The 17,246-nt window shown below is 40.8% G+C and overlaps 4 protein-coding genes across 5 annotated transcripts; 1 reads left to right on the top strand and 3 right to left on the bottom strand.

Moving 5' to 3' along the window:
* Positions 1-454: 454 nt before the first annotated feature.
* Positions 455-6,120, bottom strand: LOC114450267 (fizzy-related protein homolog). The gene is made up of 14 exons (XM_028428275.1): positions 5,961-6,120; positions 5,198-5,271; positions 4,592-4,720; positions 4,388-4,451; positions 3,735-3,865; positions 3,563-3,648; positions 3,296-3,479; positions 3,058-3,123; positions 2,789-2,891; positions 2,450-2,634; positions 2,129-2,362; positions 1,921-2,025; positions 1,721-1,813; positions 455-1,638 (listed from the first exon to the last, which is right to left on the bottom strand). The coding sequence occupies exons 2-14, from the start codon at positions 5,264-5,266 to the stop codon at positions 1,597-1,599; spliced, it is 1,491 nt and encodes a 496-aa protein (XP_028284076.1). The 5' UTR covers positions 5,267-5,271; positions 5,961-6,120; the 3' UTR covers positions 455-1,596.
* Positions 6,121-6,828: 708 nt separating this feature from the next.
* On the bottom strand, positions 6,829-9,501 carry plekhj1 (pleckstrin homology domain containing, family J member 1). Its single transcript, XM_028428268.1, has 6 exons — positions 9,123-9,501; positions 8,904-8,971; positions 8,756-8,822; positions 8,519-8,609; positions 8,193-8,256; positions 6,829-7,803 (listed from the first exon to the last, which is right to left on the bottom strand). The coding sequence occupies exons 1-6, from the start codon at positions 9,214-9,216 to the stop codon at positions 7,705-7,707; spliced, it is 483 nt and encodes a 160-aa protein (XP_028284069.1). The 5' UTR covers positions 9,217-9,501; the 3' UTR covers positions 6,829-7,704.
* Positions 9,502-9,538: 37 nt separating this feature from the next.
* sf3a2 (splicing factor 3a, subunit 2) lies at positions 9,539-12,661 on the top strand. The gene is made up of 8 exons (XM_028428267.1): positions 9,539-9,834; positions 10,342-10,633; positions 10,740-10,786; positions 10,894-11,003; positions 11,122-11,171; positions 11,774-11,914; positions 11,988-12,056; positions 12,153-12,661. The coding sequence occupies exons 2-8, from the start codon at positions 10,436-10,438 to the stop codon at positions 12,417-12,419; spliced, it is 882 nt and encodes a 293-aa protein (XP_028284068.1). The 5' UTR covers positions 9,539-9,834; positions 10,342-10,435; the 3' UTR covers positions 12,420-12,661.
* Positions 12,662-12,725: 64 nt separating this feature from the next.
* LOC114450008 (ubiquitin carboxyl-terminal hydrolase 36) lies at positions 12,726-16,412 on the bottom strand. 2 transcript variants are annotated; one of them, XM_028427896.1, is made up of 7 exons: positions 16,200-16,412; positions 15,676-15,776; positions 14,132-14,160; positions 13,978-14,047; positions 13,757-13,891; positions 13,584-13,681; positions 12,726-13,494 (listed from the first exon to the last, which is right to left on the bottom strand). In XM_028427896.1, the coding sequence occupies exons 1-7, from the start codon at positions 16,205-16,207 to the stop codon at positions 13,141-13,143; spliced, it is 795 nt and encodes a 264-aa protein (XP_028283697.1). In that variant the 5' UTR covers positions 16,208-16,412; the 3' UTR covers positions 12,726-13,140. The 2 variants fall into 2 exon arrangements, with proteins under 2 accessions (XP_028283697.1, XP_028283699.1); XM_028427898.1 differs by having other exon boundaries at positions 16,196-16,412.
* Positions 16,413-17,246: the final 834 nt, after the last annotated feature.

Consider the following 17,246-nt stretch of genomic DNA (forward strand, 5'->3'; position numbering starts at 1 on the left):
ATCTTAGTTTAGTTGTGTACAAAGTCATATGAAGGGAACTCGCAAAGTAAGAATTTCATTGCTTAGTGTAACCTCTGCTGTGTAGTCGGGTAGTTAAGAGTTACAGCTTGATTTGAATCTTTTCACGTACTGGAGAAAACAAGCAAAACTAGGGGCATTAACATACTCTCTTATTCTGGTTATGTTTTGCATGTGTGAGCATCTTTTTTGTGCTTTCACCTGAGTGCTGATGAAACAGTGTAAAGTGTCATGTCAGCAATTTGTGTTTCTGAACTGCATGGCTGAAATGAAACGTAAAAGATGACCTAATGATCACATATAGTCATATTTCTCATATCCAGAACCAGGATACTAATGTGCAGTAAACATCCTCACTGATGGTTTGTAAATAGCCATTAGAAAATAAAACATCACATACGAGATACGTATTTAATTGTGGATTATTTCTCAGTACAGAAATATTTATCTCTTCAACATTCTTCTCTGTAATGTAAAGTTGGCAGCTTTGTCTTGTAGTGGCATTAAAATGAAATTTCCCCAGTCTAGCAGTGAAACTGCCCATCAGCTTTCCTCAGATAATAACAAACATCCCGTCTCTGTACTACAAACTTTCACAAGACAAATAAATAGCATTCATTTTAAATGCAGCACACTATGTTAACTCAAACATTCAAACAGAGAGAGGAAAAGCAGATGACATGAAATGGTCTCAAGCAGCAGAAGACAGTGTTCCGAGCATTATTATCTGAACAGGTGCAGCACAGAGCAGTTCTGCATGAAGGTGTTTACTGGGCACTGACGAGCCAAAGTGGTTTTTCACACAAGTCACATTAAAATGTTATATTTTCATTGTGTTACATTTATAACTAATTGGTCTAATGTACAATGTTACCAAAAACATATTTTCATCCTAGGTGTGCTGTACGCTGTATATGACAGGATTTGTCTTAAGAGATTATCAAACAATTATTTACCAATCCTCCTTTGTATCATTGGACTAAAATGAACTAAATGTTCAAATATTAAAACAAAAAAAAGTTTTTTTTAATCCAGTCCTTATTAACACTTTTCAAAATAGCACAGAATTGTACAACCTGTTATCGGTGTGAAACATTATTGCCTCGGAGGAAAACACAAAGTTGGATTTTTTTTGAACGCTCACCCCACAGATCAGGTAACAGCATCTTAAACAAACACACTAGCAAGAATCCACTTTAAAAAATAAAAAATAAATAGACAATCAAAAGGACAAACTTAATATTTGGCAGGTATGCACAGGCTCAGTCTGTAAACAAACATAATCGAATGGGGTGAGAGAAAAGCTTCCAAAACTCTCCTCATCATCAGGGATCACTGCTCTATTGGAGGCAGCAGTGGCTTCGTCATTCAGGATGAAGTGGAATACTGTATGTGCTCTGTATGCATCTCCTCTGCCCTCGATAATAAGTCTCTCAAGCTCCCCCCAAACTTCAGCTGTAAATAAGAGCAATCGAGGGAGGGGGCCCTCTGTGGACTATTGAGGTGAATACTCAAAAAGAGTCAATTTACAACATGCAGACAAATTCCATTCCCGTCCCTATTCCCTCATAGAACAGACTATCGGATCCTGGTGAAGAGGTTCAGCACTGAGACTGATTCCTGAAATTAGGCAGAGAAAGGCGATAAGACAAAACTGGGAACTGTAATGAAAATGTGTGTGAAAAATGAGAAGAATCAATACCTTTGTTGATCTCATCTTACTGAAGACGTTCCAGAATCTAAGTGTTTCATCTCCAGCCCCTGTCACAATGGCCTCTCCATCGGGTGACATGGCCTGCATGCGACATTATCATACAATGAACTTAAGAGTGTTGGAATACTGTGTGATCAAGGTTACCATTAAGCTGAGGAGACACACACATGTAAACACACTATACTGACCAGGTAGAGAACTCTATAGGAATGTCCTGTAAGTTTGGCCACTTGAGTTAGAGAGGGATACTTCCACACCAGGATCTGGTTCTGGGAATAACCGTGTGTGCTGACCTGCCAAACACAAACAGTGTTTCCCACATATTGTTAGTTTAGGTCATGTGTAAAACTGGAACCATTATTGATTCATATTGATTCTGTTTTACAGTGCACTCACCAGTTCATTTGTGTGCTTGGACCAAGCCAGGTTGCAGACCTGAGAGCCGGTGTCGGTGCACTGCAGGGGCTGGCCTGTCAGGGTGTTCCAGAAGCGTATGCAGCGGTCGGCGGTGCCACCTCCAGAGGCTAGCAGGCCGTGCTGGTGAGGAGACCAGGCAATGGCCTTTACTGCAGCCAAGTGCTCCGTATACTGCTGCACTGGAAGGACACTCGAGTGGTTCCACACAAGAAGCTGCAGACAGCAGGGAGAGTACAGAAGTCCGTCTGTGATCCTCATACAGAAGTGTAGCTTCACAGGTGAGATTCTCTGTCTGCATACCTTGTTATCGTTTCCTCCTGAGGCTAGCAGCTGATGGTCTGTGCTCCACTTGAGGCCGCAGACTTCTTGTCTGTGTCCTTGGAGACGCCGCTCTGATTGGAGAGGCGGGGCTCTAATGTCCCGCTGCAGGATCACCCGATCACGGCTCCCAGATGACAGCTGGTCTGCATTCCATGCCAGAGCACCTGGCAACAGAGAATGAGATAAAGAGGGGAAGGGCAAAAGGAAGATGATTCAGGGGCCATGAATGCATGAGAGATGTTGCTAAACAACTTTGTGAATATGAATGGGAAGTCAATACTTTGACTCTTCCTAGTATCTCTGCCTCCATCAACTCACCCACTCTGGCTGTGTGTCCTTCTAATACAGAGAGCTTCTTCCCTGCTGCTGCATCCCAGATCTGTACATATCCTTTATGAGTACCCACTGCTACCAGGTTACCCTAAACAGAAAGCACACTCTGAGCATCATAGTGACTCATGCTGGACTTCAAATCATTTCCTAACAGAATTTGCAAACAAATGAACCTGCAATGAAGACACTTATGTTACAACATACATTTTTATCTTTAAAAACAACATTTTAATTAAGCAACTTAATTAACCCACCCTCTCTGACCAGCCCACTGATGTCACAGAGTCACCTTCTACAGAAAGGTCACAAAGTCTTGTCACCTAAAAAATATATAAGCACACAAAAGAGATAATTAACAGGGACAGCCTATTCATTAAATAAGTTACATTACTACTACATGATTACTTTGTAATTTAACTGTGTTTGTGATAAGAAACACAAGTTAAATGACAAATTTGAATGGGAAATGAAATATTCCGGCACATCACACACCTGGCTGGTGCAGGCACTCCAAAGGTATACGCAGGTACCCAGCCCAACACTGAGCACATTCAGAGAGGACCAGTCCACTAAGTTGAGGTAGAAGTCATCTTGAAGCTCTGGAGCATCCAGAACTTTGAAAGGTATTTTGGAAATCTTGCGTGTAGGTTTACGTGGCGACCGTAACAGTTTCTGGCTGCAATGATGCATGATAATATTTAGTTATGACTGTGCTAATGTTGTTTAACTGATACCTGATCAACGGGAAAAATGTATTACCTGTTACTACTGACAGGTGATAAAGAATATGGAGAGACTGTGTTTCCATCCTCTTCTGGCAGAGCTCTCTTAGCACTTACAGAATACTACAGGACACAAACAGAGGATTAACAATGCCAGAATATCCACAATCAAATGAACACTTGTGATACAGCTAGGTTGTGTGTTTTACACTAAAAAGGCTCCTCTTGGCAGGGGTAGATGGCTGCAAACGACGATCTTCTGACTGGGGATCTTGGACTTTCTCAATGCCCGCTCCTAGCAGCTCATTCTTCAGCAGAGCTGAGTAAGCCAGGCCATCCGCTGAAGACAGAGGGGAAATCAAACCAGGCTGTCGATATGATTAACTTCAAACGCTACACTCCCTCAGCAATTTCTTTGCTCACTCTCACATCTCTAAAGATCAAGGAGAATTTTTCTTCCACTAAGCTTTGTTTACTCCTTATCTCCAGTTTCCATGAACCTTGCCAGGCTCAGCAAACAAGAGAAGGTCAAATTATCAAGTTTGACTGGAGAAGACAAAGATACCTGTGGAAATAAGCCAAAAATGGATAGAACTATACCATACATACAGCTACAAAAGAAGAGGGATGGGTTTTGGGGCAGACAATTACAAAGTAGCTGAATAATTCTTCATAACTATGATAAACTAAAGCCTCACAATACATATATAATTTGCTGCAGCTGAAAATGTTTAGCAGTAACTTCACACAAATCTAAAACAGTAAACTGTAAAATAAGGTTAAGTAAAATGAACCATTTGCAACCAATGTAGCCAAACAAAGCCAGCAATAAAAGCTAATAGTTATGAAGGTGATGAATTACCTTTGTTGCTGTCGGTGGTGCCATCTTTAGTTTTCCTGTTTTGATTGTGTGACTTTTCAATTTCCTGTATCACAATTAAAATAAATAAATGAGCCTTCTAAACCATTTCATTACACTGTGGGTCATATCACACTTTGAAAGTGATAACACTGTTCTTTTGGTAGGACAGGCAGTGCAGTCCAGGGTGTATTGCAGTCGACTCACATTAATGCGATGGAAGTTGACACTCCAGTTGGCTCCAGCCCGGGAGGGAATGAAGCGATCGCCATGCTTGCTAGGAGAGGACAGGGGGGAGCTGGTGGGTGTCAGAGATCGCACCGCTCCTACAGCTTTCTACACAAGGGAACAGAGGAGCAAGTGTTTTCTGACTGGAGGTCAAACACAAACAGGCTTTGGACAGTGATTTGATGAAAAAAAAAAAACTGGATAATTTAGGCGGCAGATGGTGCATTTGTTTGAGGTGTTACGAACAGGAGGCAACATTCACAAATGTTTGTCATTTGGCTGGTAAGGTCTTGTTTTTGCTCAACACTAGTGACACTGTCAAATGACAGGCTTGTTAAACTTTTTCTTTACTAGCAAAGCATCGAGAGTAACACCTTTCCCACTCATTTGTAAAGCTCACTGGTTAACAATTAATCACTGGGAGGGTCCATCATCATTTAACACAATACCTAATCACACCAATTGCAGTCTTTACTTCATAGTAGAGACTAGATGAGGCAATTTGTTCAATTTTCGGAACTAAACGTAAATGAGGAAACAGCTCACTCGAAGACGAGGACATCAGAAAAAGAAAAGAGTACTTACTATGGGGCTTGCATTCTCATTTTGGATATTGATTTGTCTGAGCAGTCTGCACTCGTAATCCTGATCCATGATACCTAAAAACAGGATAACACAACAATAAAAATCCCAAAACAATTCCTTACTATACCCGTTAATTAAACATTATTCATTTTCTTAAGATTAGATATTTCTTTAAGGACAAAATATAAATGTGGCTGATAAACAAGCATTCAAGCATATCGTGTATTTTGTAATCAGACAAAGAGACCTAGGTTTCAAGAGATTTAAATCACTTTAAATGAGTGCCAAAGAAACGATAAGCAGGCAGAAAGCAGATAACGAGAAATCACTTTGTGGTAAAACATTAGGCATAAAGCTGTGGTTTAACATCCTCCGAAACAAAGACAAACCAATCATTTGCTAAACATTGGAGCCTTGGTTTAAATCTCCAACTAAAACTATTAGTAAATGACAATGATATTAGTTAGCGAACAGGACCAGCTGCGGGTGGGCTCAGTCTATACGCTTACAACAATACTAATATTCTTGTGAGAACTAGCAATGTATGTCTTCACAGTCTCGCCAACAGCAAGTATGATGATGCCGAGATAGCAGATACTACTGAATCGAAAGCCAGAATAATACAATCAACCAGCTGCATACAGAGCTATGCTAATGCTAATGCTAGCTCAGCTGGGCGACTTAACCTGAGAAACGCTAGCTGTAGCGCTAATGCTTTGGCAACAATGTTTGTTTTAAAATCGGCACTAATATTTACACCTACCGTCCCACAAATTACGTTTTCCTTTACACGCTGTTGAACTCCTTCTATTGGCTGCGTCCGTACCAATTGAAAGGCCTTGTAATTGTTTTATACGCTTAAAAACAACACATACAAAATACAAATGTTTTCTTTTGCCGAACGTTCAATTTGTGTTCGCAAAGCACCACGGGAAGGATGTGACGTTGCTGTTTTTGAATCACACACTTGCGTTGCTAAGGAAACGTTTCTCTCTCACACACAAAGGGCCTCTTCTGCTCTCTTCAGTTAGCATCTTGGCCTGATTCAGAAGACGAGCTGCTGAGTTTATATCAAGTCAATACATGGACTGAAGACAAAGTAAAGTAGCTATAGATTAATTCACATACGAACTGAGCTTATTTCTTTCCCTCTCCCATGAACCCTCTGATGAAGCTTTCAAATTAGTTCAACTATCTTCACCTCCAGCAGTTTATTATGTATGTGGAATAAGAAATTTACTGAAAACAATCACAAACTAATAATAAATAGACTAGAAATAAAATCTTAGTTGGATTTCTCTGCTTAAGCAAACATGGCTTTTTCCTGTTTTACTTTCTGTTCAGACAAATCTGACATCAAGCTGGTGTTTTGCTTGTGATGGAGTTTTTATATTGCTTATTAAAAGCAAGTGTTTCTACCTGGCCTCTACCAATATTTTCTGTGGTGTGTGGCCCCCATCCAGTAACAAGAGAAGAGGTGCAGGGGAACAGATCTCAGGTTAATTCCCTCCTTTCTGGATGCCGTGGTGAAATAAAGTGGGATGAAGTGTGCCCTTCACAGATAACCATCACATTTATTAATATTTGTATTCAACTGAAATATCTTTGACAGATGACACTATGCATGAATGTACAGTATCTTAAAATGGCTTTATTAGTATAAAAAGAGATGCCAGTGAAACAAGTGTATTATAACTAAGTAAAACAGACTAAATGCAATTTATGTGCAAAAGTTTTAAAATGAAAACACATTCAAATATGTAGGCAATCTGAACTAAGGAAATAAATATGTCACCCACTTGCATGATAGAGACCCTTTCAGTAAAACATAGTTACATTTCAGTATCTGCTAAAAGTAGAAATCTGGATTCTAACAGCTTAACTAAAGGAATCTGACTCAAAGTGCCACAGAAAAAGTACAGTAGATTCAAGTACATTACTGAAATTTCGGTGATAACCCTCTAGTGATGCATACAAACGGACTTTTTAAACTACATGACATCAAAATATACCAGGGCAGCTAAAAATCATCTTTATTCAAAAAAAAAATTGAGCAAAATATGTGGCTCAATACAGCAGGTCCGAGGGCTCACGAAGTTTAGATCAGGACTGCAAACAGTTCATTTTAAGTTTTTTTCCTAACTGGCTGCAATTGCTAGATTAATAAAAGGTCCAATATCTTGGACTGACTCAGTCACGCTCACATTATTATTAGTCCTGAATGAAAGTGAGCCCACAGCTTAAGAAACACAAACAGAGGCTCATAAAATAGTCTCAACATACAGCATGACCTGAATACATTCTATGAAACATGAGAAGTGAGTAACTAAGACAGAAGTCTGAAAATCCAGAAAATGGCAGGTTAAAAAACTAAAAAACTATGATTTTTTTTTTCTCTGTAATGAACAATGACACAAAATGACACAAAACGCTATTTGCTGAAATCACTGTGGAGTGAAGGTTGGAATGGCAGAGTGAACTCAACTGAAATACATCTGCATGCTGGTCTAAAGGGAGGAGGTATGCCGGTCTCTGTGCATGAATTGAGCACCATTGCTGACCTGGAAGCGAGTTTCCTCTGATATACCATACTGCTCCAAGGGGTCCTGTTGGGAAAAAAAACAGGCAGTGAGCAAAGATTGTAAGAAAACAGTGCACAGAGCAAACTCCCTGCTACTAAAGCAGAGTTTAACCTTTATATGAAATGAAGGTTCACCACAAACACAGACACAGAGTGCAAGGTACTTATGCAATAAAACTGACATAGCAGAGATGGGATTTCACTTGTCATCCTTTCTGCTTAATACAATAGCATCGTTCTTCTTCAACTTCATACTTGAACTTCTATATTCTGCTGATATTGACAGTTATGCCAGTCACGGCACACACTGCCATGTGCAATCCACACTGCAGCCATTCCCATGGTATGACAATGTTAATCAGAAGCACCATCTGCGTGGCATTTAGTGCAGCGACATGCTGTGAGGGCTCTCACCTTCCCAGTGAGCTTGTGGATTTCAGTTCGATAGAATATAAGACTCTTCCTCATGAACTCATAACTGCAAGAGATGAGACAACAAATTAATTTGACATTTAGAGGGCTAATGATGCATATATGTATGTAGTAGTTAGCACAATGAATAAAATACATGAATAAATAAAAGGTATTTAAATATAAGTTCATAATTTCTGAGTGAATTTGTCTTCTTTGGAACAATGAGATGGCATGACCAATAATCAAATAACAGCTGTTCCATTATTGAAAGCTCTGCAACCCTTAATATTTGCTATAATACTGGTAAGTAAAATAGTCAGTCTTACCTAGCTTTGGTGATGGAGTCCATCCATTCTTTACACTGCTCCTCAGTGTTACACTCAAACAGATACTTCCTCTCTGCTTCATCCAGAAATGCTACAAATAAAGATAAACACGGATTCAGAGTTACACAGAACAGATGTACAGACATTATATAAGTAATGGACTGTGTGTCTTGATGTTCAGTGACACTCATCTTCACTAACTGACGGCTGATGTGGAAAGCAACAGAGGATGCTCACCAATAGAGAAGGTCTGGCTGTCCACCTTTGTCACCACACATTGCTCCAACAGCAAAGCTCCAATAGGCTGACAAAGAAATATTTGAATATGTGACACTGTGACAATAAATGCAGTATGCACAAGTGCTCAAACATTGACTCAGCTGACCTCCTCCTCATCAGTCCGGAAGTAAAAGAGGAAGTTGACGATCAGTTTCACCAGTCTCTTCTTTACAACTATGTCACGACATAGAGGAAACGAAAGTAAACATTACTACAAAGACGTTACATTATCCATCTGTTTGGCTGATCCTAAGAGTGTCTGCTGCTCAGAATAACATAAAACAGAAGTGCGTCTGATAGAAGCTGAGGACGTGTGTAGTATTACCGTCCCCTTTCTTGGGACCTCGCATCCCCAGCTCAGCTGCCATCTCCGGAGGCTGTCGGCTTAAAAAAACCAGCTCCTTCTCGTTGAAACGCATCACGGACTCTCACGCAGATACACAAATGTTGGGGACAAACAGACGGACACAGGGACTGAGGTGGCTAAGACTGAACCATTTCCACTGCCGAAAACATACTAATAGAGTTGACTAACAGCAGAAGAACATAATAACTGTTGTTTATATCACGAACCTAACCAAGCCGCTATCTGATGTCCTGTCCCGATGTGACGGGGTGTGTTTGGTCATTTCTGCGGTCAAGTAAACACAGCACTGACGGACATCTCCTTCATGCTAGTACAGTACACACCGGACACACATCGCTCTGAGCACTGACACGCCTCTCAGCTGGTGCTAATACGGCGGTCGGTGAGGATCAAACAAGGCGGGCATTTGGGAGACCTACAGTCAAAGGGAAGTTCCTCAAACCTACCACTATTACAGCAAGGTGTGAAAATTTCATAATAAAAAGAGGCCAGCTGTTATTTGACGTAAGAGAGCAAAAACGGCAACGTTAAAACAGCCGGTACTCCAAACCACAAGGGGGCAGTAGCACGCCTGAAGTTGTCACCGGCCGATACCGAAGCCAAAACAGGAAGTAGCAACAACCGGCGCATGCGTAGTATAAATCTACGCCATTCTGTCGTTGTGGAGCTGGTGAGTGTTTGCTAGACAGCGTGAACTGATATTAATAACTTTTCTTGTCGCGTAATGAACAAAGCGCCTACCAAATACACAACGTTATCGATTTATATCAGATAATTTTGTGTTTGGTTTGTTATTAAAATGATTCATTTCCAGCTTGTACCACCATTAGCTTAGTATTAGCATGGCTACAATGAATTCAGTAGCTAGCGTCACTGTATGCTAACAAACCACAGTTTACTGGACATTGTGGCAGAAAGAATTTGTTCTATGGTAAATTACTAAATGTACTTTAGATTTAATTTTTGGCTTTGCTTTCTGTTTTGTAAAATCATCTTATGCTTACAAGGCCTACAGTAGCCGATGCTTTATTTAAGCGCTCAAGCAGTAGTATAACTACACATTGCATCGTGTAGGGCCATAATCCACTGCACGGTACAATGTATTTAGAATAATATAGCAATAAAATGTTGTTCCTTGTTTGCATCGTCCAATGATTTGTGTTTTACTTCGTCTCAGATAATCAGGGGGGATCTGTTCAGAGTAACTGTCCAGTTGTGACTGGATACTCGACTATAGTTGTCTGTGTGACCAAGTCCATCACCTTGCAAAGATGGATTTTCAGCATCGAGCTGGAGGGAAGACAGGGAGCGGTGGGGTGGCATCTGCCTCTGAGAGTAACCGGGACAGGCGAGAACGGTTACGTCAGCTGGCCCTGGAGACAATTGATATCAACAAAGATCCCTACTTTATGAAGAATCATTTAGGTTCATACGAGTGCAAACTTTGTCTGACACTTCACAACAATGAGGTGAGGAGGCATATAAATCGCACCATTTGCACTCTGTGTTACCTGTTGTTATTTGGATATATATCTTGTTTGAAAAGTAAACAAGCAGCTCTCTTTTGCATTACAGGGCAGCTACTTGGCCCACACACAAGGAAAAAAACATCAGACCAACTTGTAAGTCCACACTCATCTGCTCTTCTCAAATGTCACAGACTGCAGCTGTATCTGTGTTGGTGTTTAAACATGACTGCATTCTCATTTATACACTTTGGGTAATTTAGAGCGAGGAGAGCAGCCAAAGAGGCAAAAGAAGCTCCAGCTCAGCCAGCCCCAGCAAAAGTAAAAGTTGAGGTCAAGAAGTTTGTTAAAATTGGTCGACCTGGATACAAAGGTTAGGCTGCTTTGTTGCTACACATCATTTGCCATAATAATGTAGAGTATGATGAAGTAGATTCATTGCAGATGTACTGTGTTTTTATATGTGGTCCCTTTTCATCTGTCTTTTCTAGTTACCAAACAGAGGGACCCAGAGACTGGACAGCAGTCTTTACTTTTCCAGGTTAGTACCTTCAGAGGGAATCCGGATCACAGTAATAATACAGGTGTCTATTCTTTGTGAAAAAGTGGAAACATTTTTTGATTTACAGCAATGCAGACGTTGATACACTTTGCTTTGTATGTCACACAGTTTTGTGTTATATTTTCTTGCAAAACTGAGATAGAGTGGGTCTCAGTATTGTCTGTCCGAGGAATCACTTGAAGCTGTAATCAGTGTGCGGTGTCTTTCTGATGACTTGCAGTATTTGCTCAAAGTGCAGTTAGTGTTTCGGAAAGTGTCATGCATGTCCTTATTTGTGGAAATGTGGTAGTTAAACTACTGTGCAAATAAAAGTAAACCCCTTTCAGTCACAATATTGTCCATCCAAACAACTTCAAACCTGGAATGCACATATTTTGGTGTGGAGTAGATCAAATGAGTTGTGAGTAAATGAACAGCCACACACATTATGATAAAGAAAGCAGCTGTAAAATGAAAATAAGATGCATGTACAAAGCCTCACCTTATATTCCAATGATGTTTCTTAGTGCAATATAAATGACTGAATGGAAAGCCCTGTGAGTGTGAGTGTTATCGTCCTGTTTCATATGTCTGTGCATCAGATTGACTATCCAGAGATTGCTGAAGGAATCGGACCCAGGCATCGTTTCATGTCTGCTTACGAACAGCGCATAGAGCCCCCTGATCGTCGCTGGCAGTACCTGCTGTTTGCTGCTGAACCATATGAAACTATAGCCTTCAAGGTTAGTGTGACGTGCAGTTCTCTCATTTGGTTTATCTAGCTGCAGTATAACATTGATATTTCTCCTGTTTTAGGTCCCTAGCAGAGAAATTGACAAAGCAGAAAACCGCTTCTGGACACACTGGAACAGAGAGACTAAACAGGTGCCAAGAAGTTTTGAGTTACAAAGCTAATTTGACCCTGTTAGAAAAGAGGACATGTTTGTTTTAACTTGTCTTGTGTGTTATTGTTTGTTACAGTTTTTCCTGCAGTTCCACTTTAAAATGGAAAAGGCTCTTCCCCAGGCCGGTGGTTCAGCACCTCCCCCTGGTGTGAAGCGTCCCCCTCCTCTTATGAGTGGAGTTGGACACCCACCAAATGACGGTCTGCCTCCTCCCCCACCAGGAGGAATGTCCATTCCTCCTCTTCCTCCTGGTACTCCAGGTACCCATCAGATGCCACCTCAGATGCCCATGCCTCCCATGCCAATGAGACCGCCCCCTCCAGATGGTCTTGGAATGAATTGATCCCCGACCACTGTTCTGTTATTGGTTTCTTGTGCAGTCACACTCGCCCTGCCTGTCCACAGCGTCCATCTCTGTTTTTAGAAATAGACATTTGGTCTATGTGACTGTGCTGGGCAGTCTGAGATTGCAGGGTTATAAATATGACCTCACTTTTATACCTAAATCTGCATTCTGAATATGGAGTTGTCATTAATAGATTATCTTTTAAGATTTTGTTTTTTGTAATTAAATACTGTGGAGAAAAAAAACATTGTCTTACAGTCTGTTCTTTCACAATCACACAGAAACATTTATTGATGCTTCCCGTCTGTTTAAACTCAAGGTTGCTGATCAGGATAAAAGCTTTACAACCTTTTAACTGGGTTCTCTGAAGCAGATCTTTGACAACATTACAGGCTTGGTTGGACGGATTATTGATCCTTTGATCTAAAGTTTGCCATGTTAAGTCTCTACTATCCACAGTTTATACTGTTAACATTTTACCAAGCTTCTCATGTGATTCATTAGCTGTCTTATAACCTTCAACAACAAATCAAAGATCATTCATGGTTAATCCATCAAACAAAAATCACGTTACCAGGAAAGAAACAAGGAAGATATAAAATTGCTGTTAATTGTTCTGCCATTTAACTGTAAGCATACATTCTCCGTAGCTGAGTTGTTTCTTTGTCTAAACGACAAAATTACTTAAATAAGTCATAGTCTGCCACTGTAGAATCAATCAACCTTTTTGAGTCTTTTCTTTCTTCTCCACCGACTTCTTTTTTTTCTTGGAAATGGTGTCGTCGCCTTCACCTTCGTCTTCTGTTGCCTCTTCGGTGTCTTTGTTCTCTTTGACTTCTTCATCCTTCGCTTTCTTTGCTTTTCTGTCCGTTAACTTCCTGCTTTTGCTTGACTTCAACAGTTTTTTATCTGGCAATGGCTTGTTTCTGAGACTGCTTGGTGCCCTTGTTGCTCCCTTCTTTGATTTTCCTTTTTTGACCACTCCATCATCATCATCATCTTCCTCTTCATCATCTTCATCATCAAGGTCAGGCAGCCACCAAAACATGACTTCCCACAGAGATGTCTCAGGCTTCATAGAGAGATCAGTAAAAGAAACAGTTCAGCTGTGTATTCTGTTTGGATGATTGAAATGATAATACATTATAAATACCAGTTCACCTCTGGTGGATGCCCTCTCTGTCGTAAAGTGCCCAGCCGTCTCGTTCTCAGTCCAAACTCTTCTTGCTCCTCTACTGGCCCTTGACCACGCAAGGTTTCTGTTTTTATTTTTTTAAAGGAGCCTTTCAGTAACAGCATGTTTGCAAAGTGTTATCTCATGTTTGTTTACTTGCCGTGAACTTTCTGAAAGCCTGAGGTGAGCACCAGGATGGTGATGGCCACAAAGAGACAGCGGTTCAAAGTGACATTCTCCCACGGCGTTTCAGTCTGAGTGAGGCCCTGGACAGACAAGGTTTTTTGCAAGGACACTGACAGGATGGCAAAAAAATAGAAGGGGAGACTTCCTTAGAATCAAAGCATACAAAGGTTGAGCAGAAAGATAGAAAGGACTCACTTGTTCTGGAGGAGGTGGGTTCTCTGGGTAAAGTCTTTGGCTCTGCTCGTAGTTGAACTGGTGCTACTTCCTGTTGAGAGAACAAAGTGAGGCTCAATATAAAAAGATATTTTGGGATGTAAGTGCAACATTTACAATTTGTTCTCCAACTAACCTCTCTAATTTTCCTGGTGGCATACATTTCTGGAAGAGAGAGAGAGAGATGTCATGAGTCAGTAACAAAACTCACAAGCAAACATGGCCAGATCAGCTTCATCATTAATAGAACAGAACAAGAACAGCCCCGCTTTCTCTATAACACTGTAGCCAAGCTGACAAAGAGTCACAGCTCTGTTGATCCTTGTTTTCCAGCAGCTCTTAGTAGTAGCTCTTAGAAGACTTCATGAACTTCTTCACTGATAAAATCTTACCTAATCTAACTCTGGACTGCTTCATGTCCATAGACCTCCCCGGGCTGACCACCAGCATCAGTAAATCTAAACCAACTACATGTCCTTTAGACCCCATCCCATCTCGGCTCCTCAAGGATGTTATTAGGACAGATCTGTCTCTGGCAACAGGATATGTACCACAGGCTTTTTAAACCTATGTGATTATTCCTAAACTTAAACAATCTTTGTTTTAATTATTATTAACTGAAATTATAAACATCCACTATAATATAAACACAGTAGTTTCAGCTTCTTGACAACATCAACAACCTGTCGTTCTCTGTAATGTATGATGTTTGTTCCTCTCACTCTTTTTCATCGTCTCTGTTCTTTCAACCTCTTCTTCTCCTCCTCTACCCGGCCGGCCTTTCGCACGAAGGTTCTCCTTATCAGCCGGGTCCTGCTCAAGGTTTCTTCCTGTTAAAAGGGAGTTTTTCCTTGCCCATTTTAAGGTGGTTGAGGCTCTGGTTTTCTGTAAAACGTCTTGAGACTATTTTGATTAATACGTATCTATAAGGACCCTGCTGCTGCTAATTAACTGTTAAATTAAAAGTAGATTTAAATAGTCCAAAGTGGGTTGTGGTGTGCTGCACTAATGTAATATAAATAATTATTACAACAATTAAAACCTGTATAAAATTTGAAAATGTAACCATATCTATCATGTTGAGAATAAGAACCTCACTCATTATAGATTATCTCTACCCACTATGAAGCAGGAAGTTCAGCGAGAGAGTTCTCTTATGTTGCTATATAGTTTAGCTTGTTAGCTTGCTAATATTTAATAACAAGCCAAACTAATAAAAAGTAATAAAAAGACTGAGGTTGCTGCCAGTCCACCTCAGCCTTTTCAATTTTAAAGTAATACACCCACTGATGTTCACTTAAGAACATGTCAGTGTATGAAGGCACTAGATGGAAAGTCAGGGTATCACCACAGTCTGTATCCACTGGGGACCAGCAGGCAAGGCTGCAGCAGAGTGGGAGCAAATGAAAACACATTTTCTTTATAGTCTTTGTAGAGCCTGCCTCACAAGATGGATGGTGTGTTTGGCGGTGGGAAGCTTATTCTAGCCGGCTGCATTGTAAAAAGATTCATTCAGCATGGGTGAGCCTCATTATCACTGTGTTGCTTTTGACCAGGAGTCATATTTCAGTAGCTCCTTGTTCCTTAGTATTTATAGACTTGTACAATATACTGCACATTTACAACAAATGAAGGCAATTATGTGCATGCAATACAGATTCTGTGTGTGTGTGCTGCCACCTGGTCTGCGGATCTGTCGAACAGGCTTCTGTGGAGGAGGATCTGCTCTTGGTGACCCCAACTCCTCCTCAAATGTCTCATAGCTTTCTTCCATTCCTCCCCTGAGATAAAAAGGAAGCTGGTCACTAAGTATTTTAAATGAATTAGCAGAGTTAATGAGTTCAGCGTCCTTCGTCACTTTCTACCATAGAGATTTTTTTTTCCCAGTGTCATCAGCATTCATTTTTTATTTTAAAAAACAAGTAAAAGGTCAACTTCTCCACTTGGTGAATAAAATAGAAGCAGTTTCCTGACCTTCACATTTACAAATGAATGCTGTGAGGCCTTATGTGTTACATGACATTTCTAAACGGACATCGAGCTAATGTCCTTGCTGCTCTAAAAATAGATAAAGCAAAGCTACTGCAGAGACAGACTGAAACACGCTGTATAATACACAAAAAAGGCCTAATGTTTCTGCTTTACCTCTGACTCTTGCGATGAAGCCTGACCTTTGACCTGTAATAAAATAAATACCTACCTGCCTTAACATTCGGGGTCCCCTGGGCAGCTCTGGGGGGAACCTTTGTTACAGAGCTGTTGTTCTTCTGCAGAGATGGCAGCAGTCAGAGTCAGACTATGAGCTGTCTGACAGCCAAGAACAGGTGCTGGAGAATAAAAAAAAACAAAAAGCCATTGAGTGTCAGTAAGAGGTGTTGACTGAGGCAGGGGCGACATTACCACGTCTAACATGGCAGTCAGAGCCCACAGAGAGGAGAGAGGCGTACGTGACGACATGTAACGACACTTTTTGTGATCCACAGTGAATGTTACAGCAAAAATACACTTAGAAATATTTTGTTTTTCATTTTAAACAAACAAACAATGAGTGCCCAAAATATTTTAATTGAAGTTTTATGTTAATAAGAGTCTTTGGATGCTTTCTCATTGTTTGTTTAAAAGTTGGAGGTCATTGGTCTGGCTCACCAGCTGAGGGCGCCACTGCTCTGTTCTACAGTCTACAGTCTGTATGTTGTCACACTGAGTAGCTGTCACACAGATTAACAAGGGGGCTGACACATTTCTTTTTATGAGCTGCCCAACAGCTGCAATATCAACACATTGCCTTATCACATCACACACGTAGAATCTTTTCCAATCTTTCTCGCCCGATGAAGGACAGAAGTGGTCACACTGTGTATTGTGAAGCCCAGAGGGAAAGACTCGCCTCTTTACGTGAATGGAGGCTGCTAACAAGAGACTGTGTAAACAGATGTAAAAATGATTGCGTTATATCGGGGTTATGTGGTTGCAGGCCACCTTTATGTGGGAGGGGAGTGGAAGTGTTGATAAACAGACTTGTGGCAATGTTGACTCACACCTCTGCTGCCCAAATCCAGCTGAATCACACATCAGTAATAACTGGACGTTAGCTCTGTAACCTTTGATGTGGGTAGACTGACCACAGGAAGGAAACCCAGGCCTGCATCATAGCAGTGGATAGTTGACGCAGCAAACTGATACCTGCAGTGGTCATTCCGACAAACAGGGTGTTTGCTGATGCTGTTGTGTCGACCTTTAACTGAACCTCC

The sequence above is a fragment of the Parambassis ranga genome, chromosome 17 (genome assembly GCF_900634625.1).
Source record: "Parambassis ranga chromosome 17, fParRan2.1, whole genome shotgun sequence".
Taxonomy (NCBI): Eukaryota; Metazoa; Chordata; class Actinopteri; family Ambassidae; genus Parambassis; species Parambassis ranga.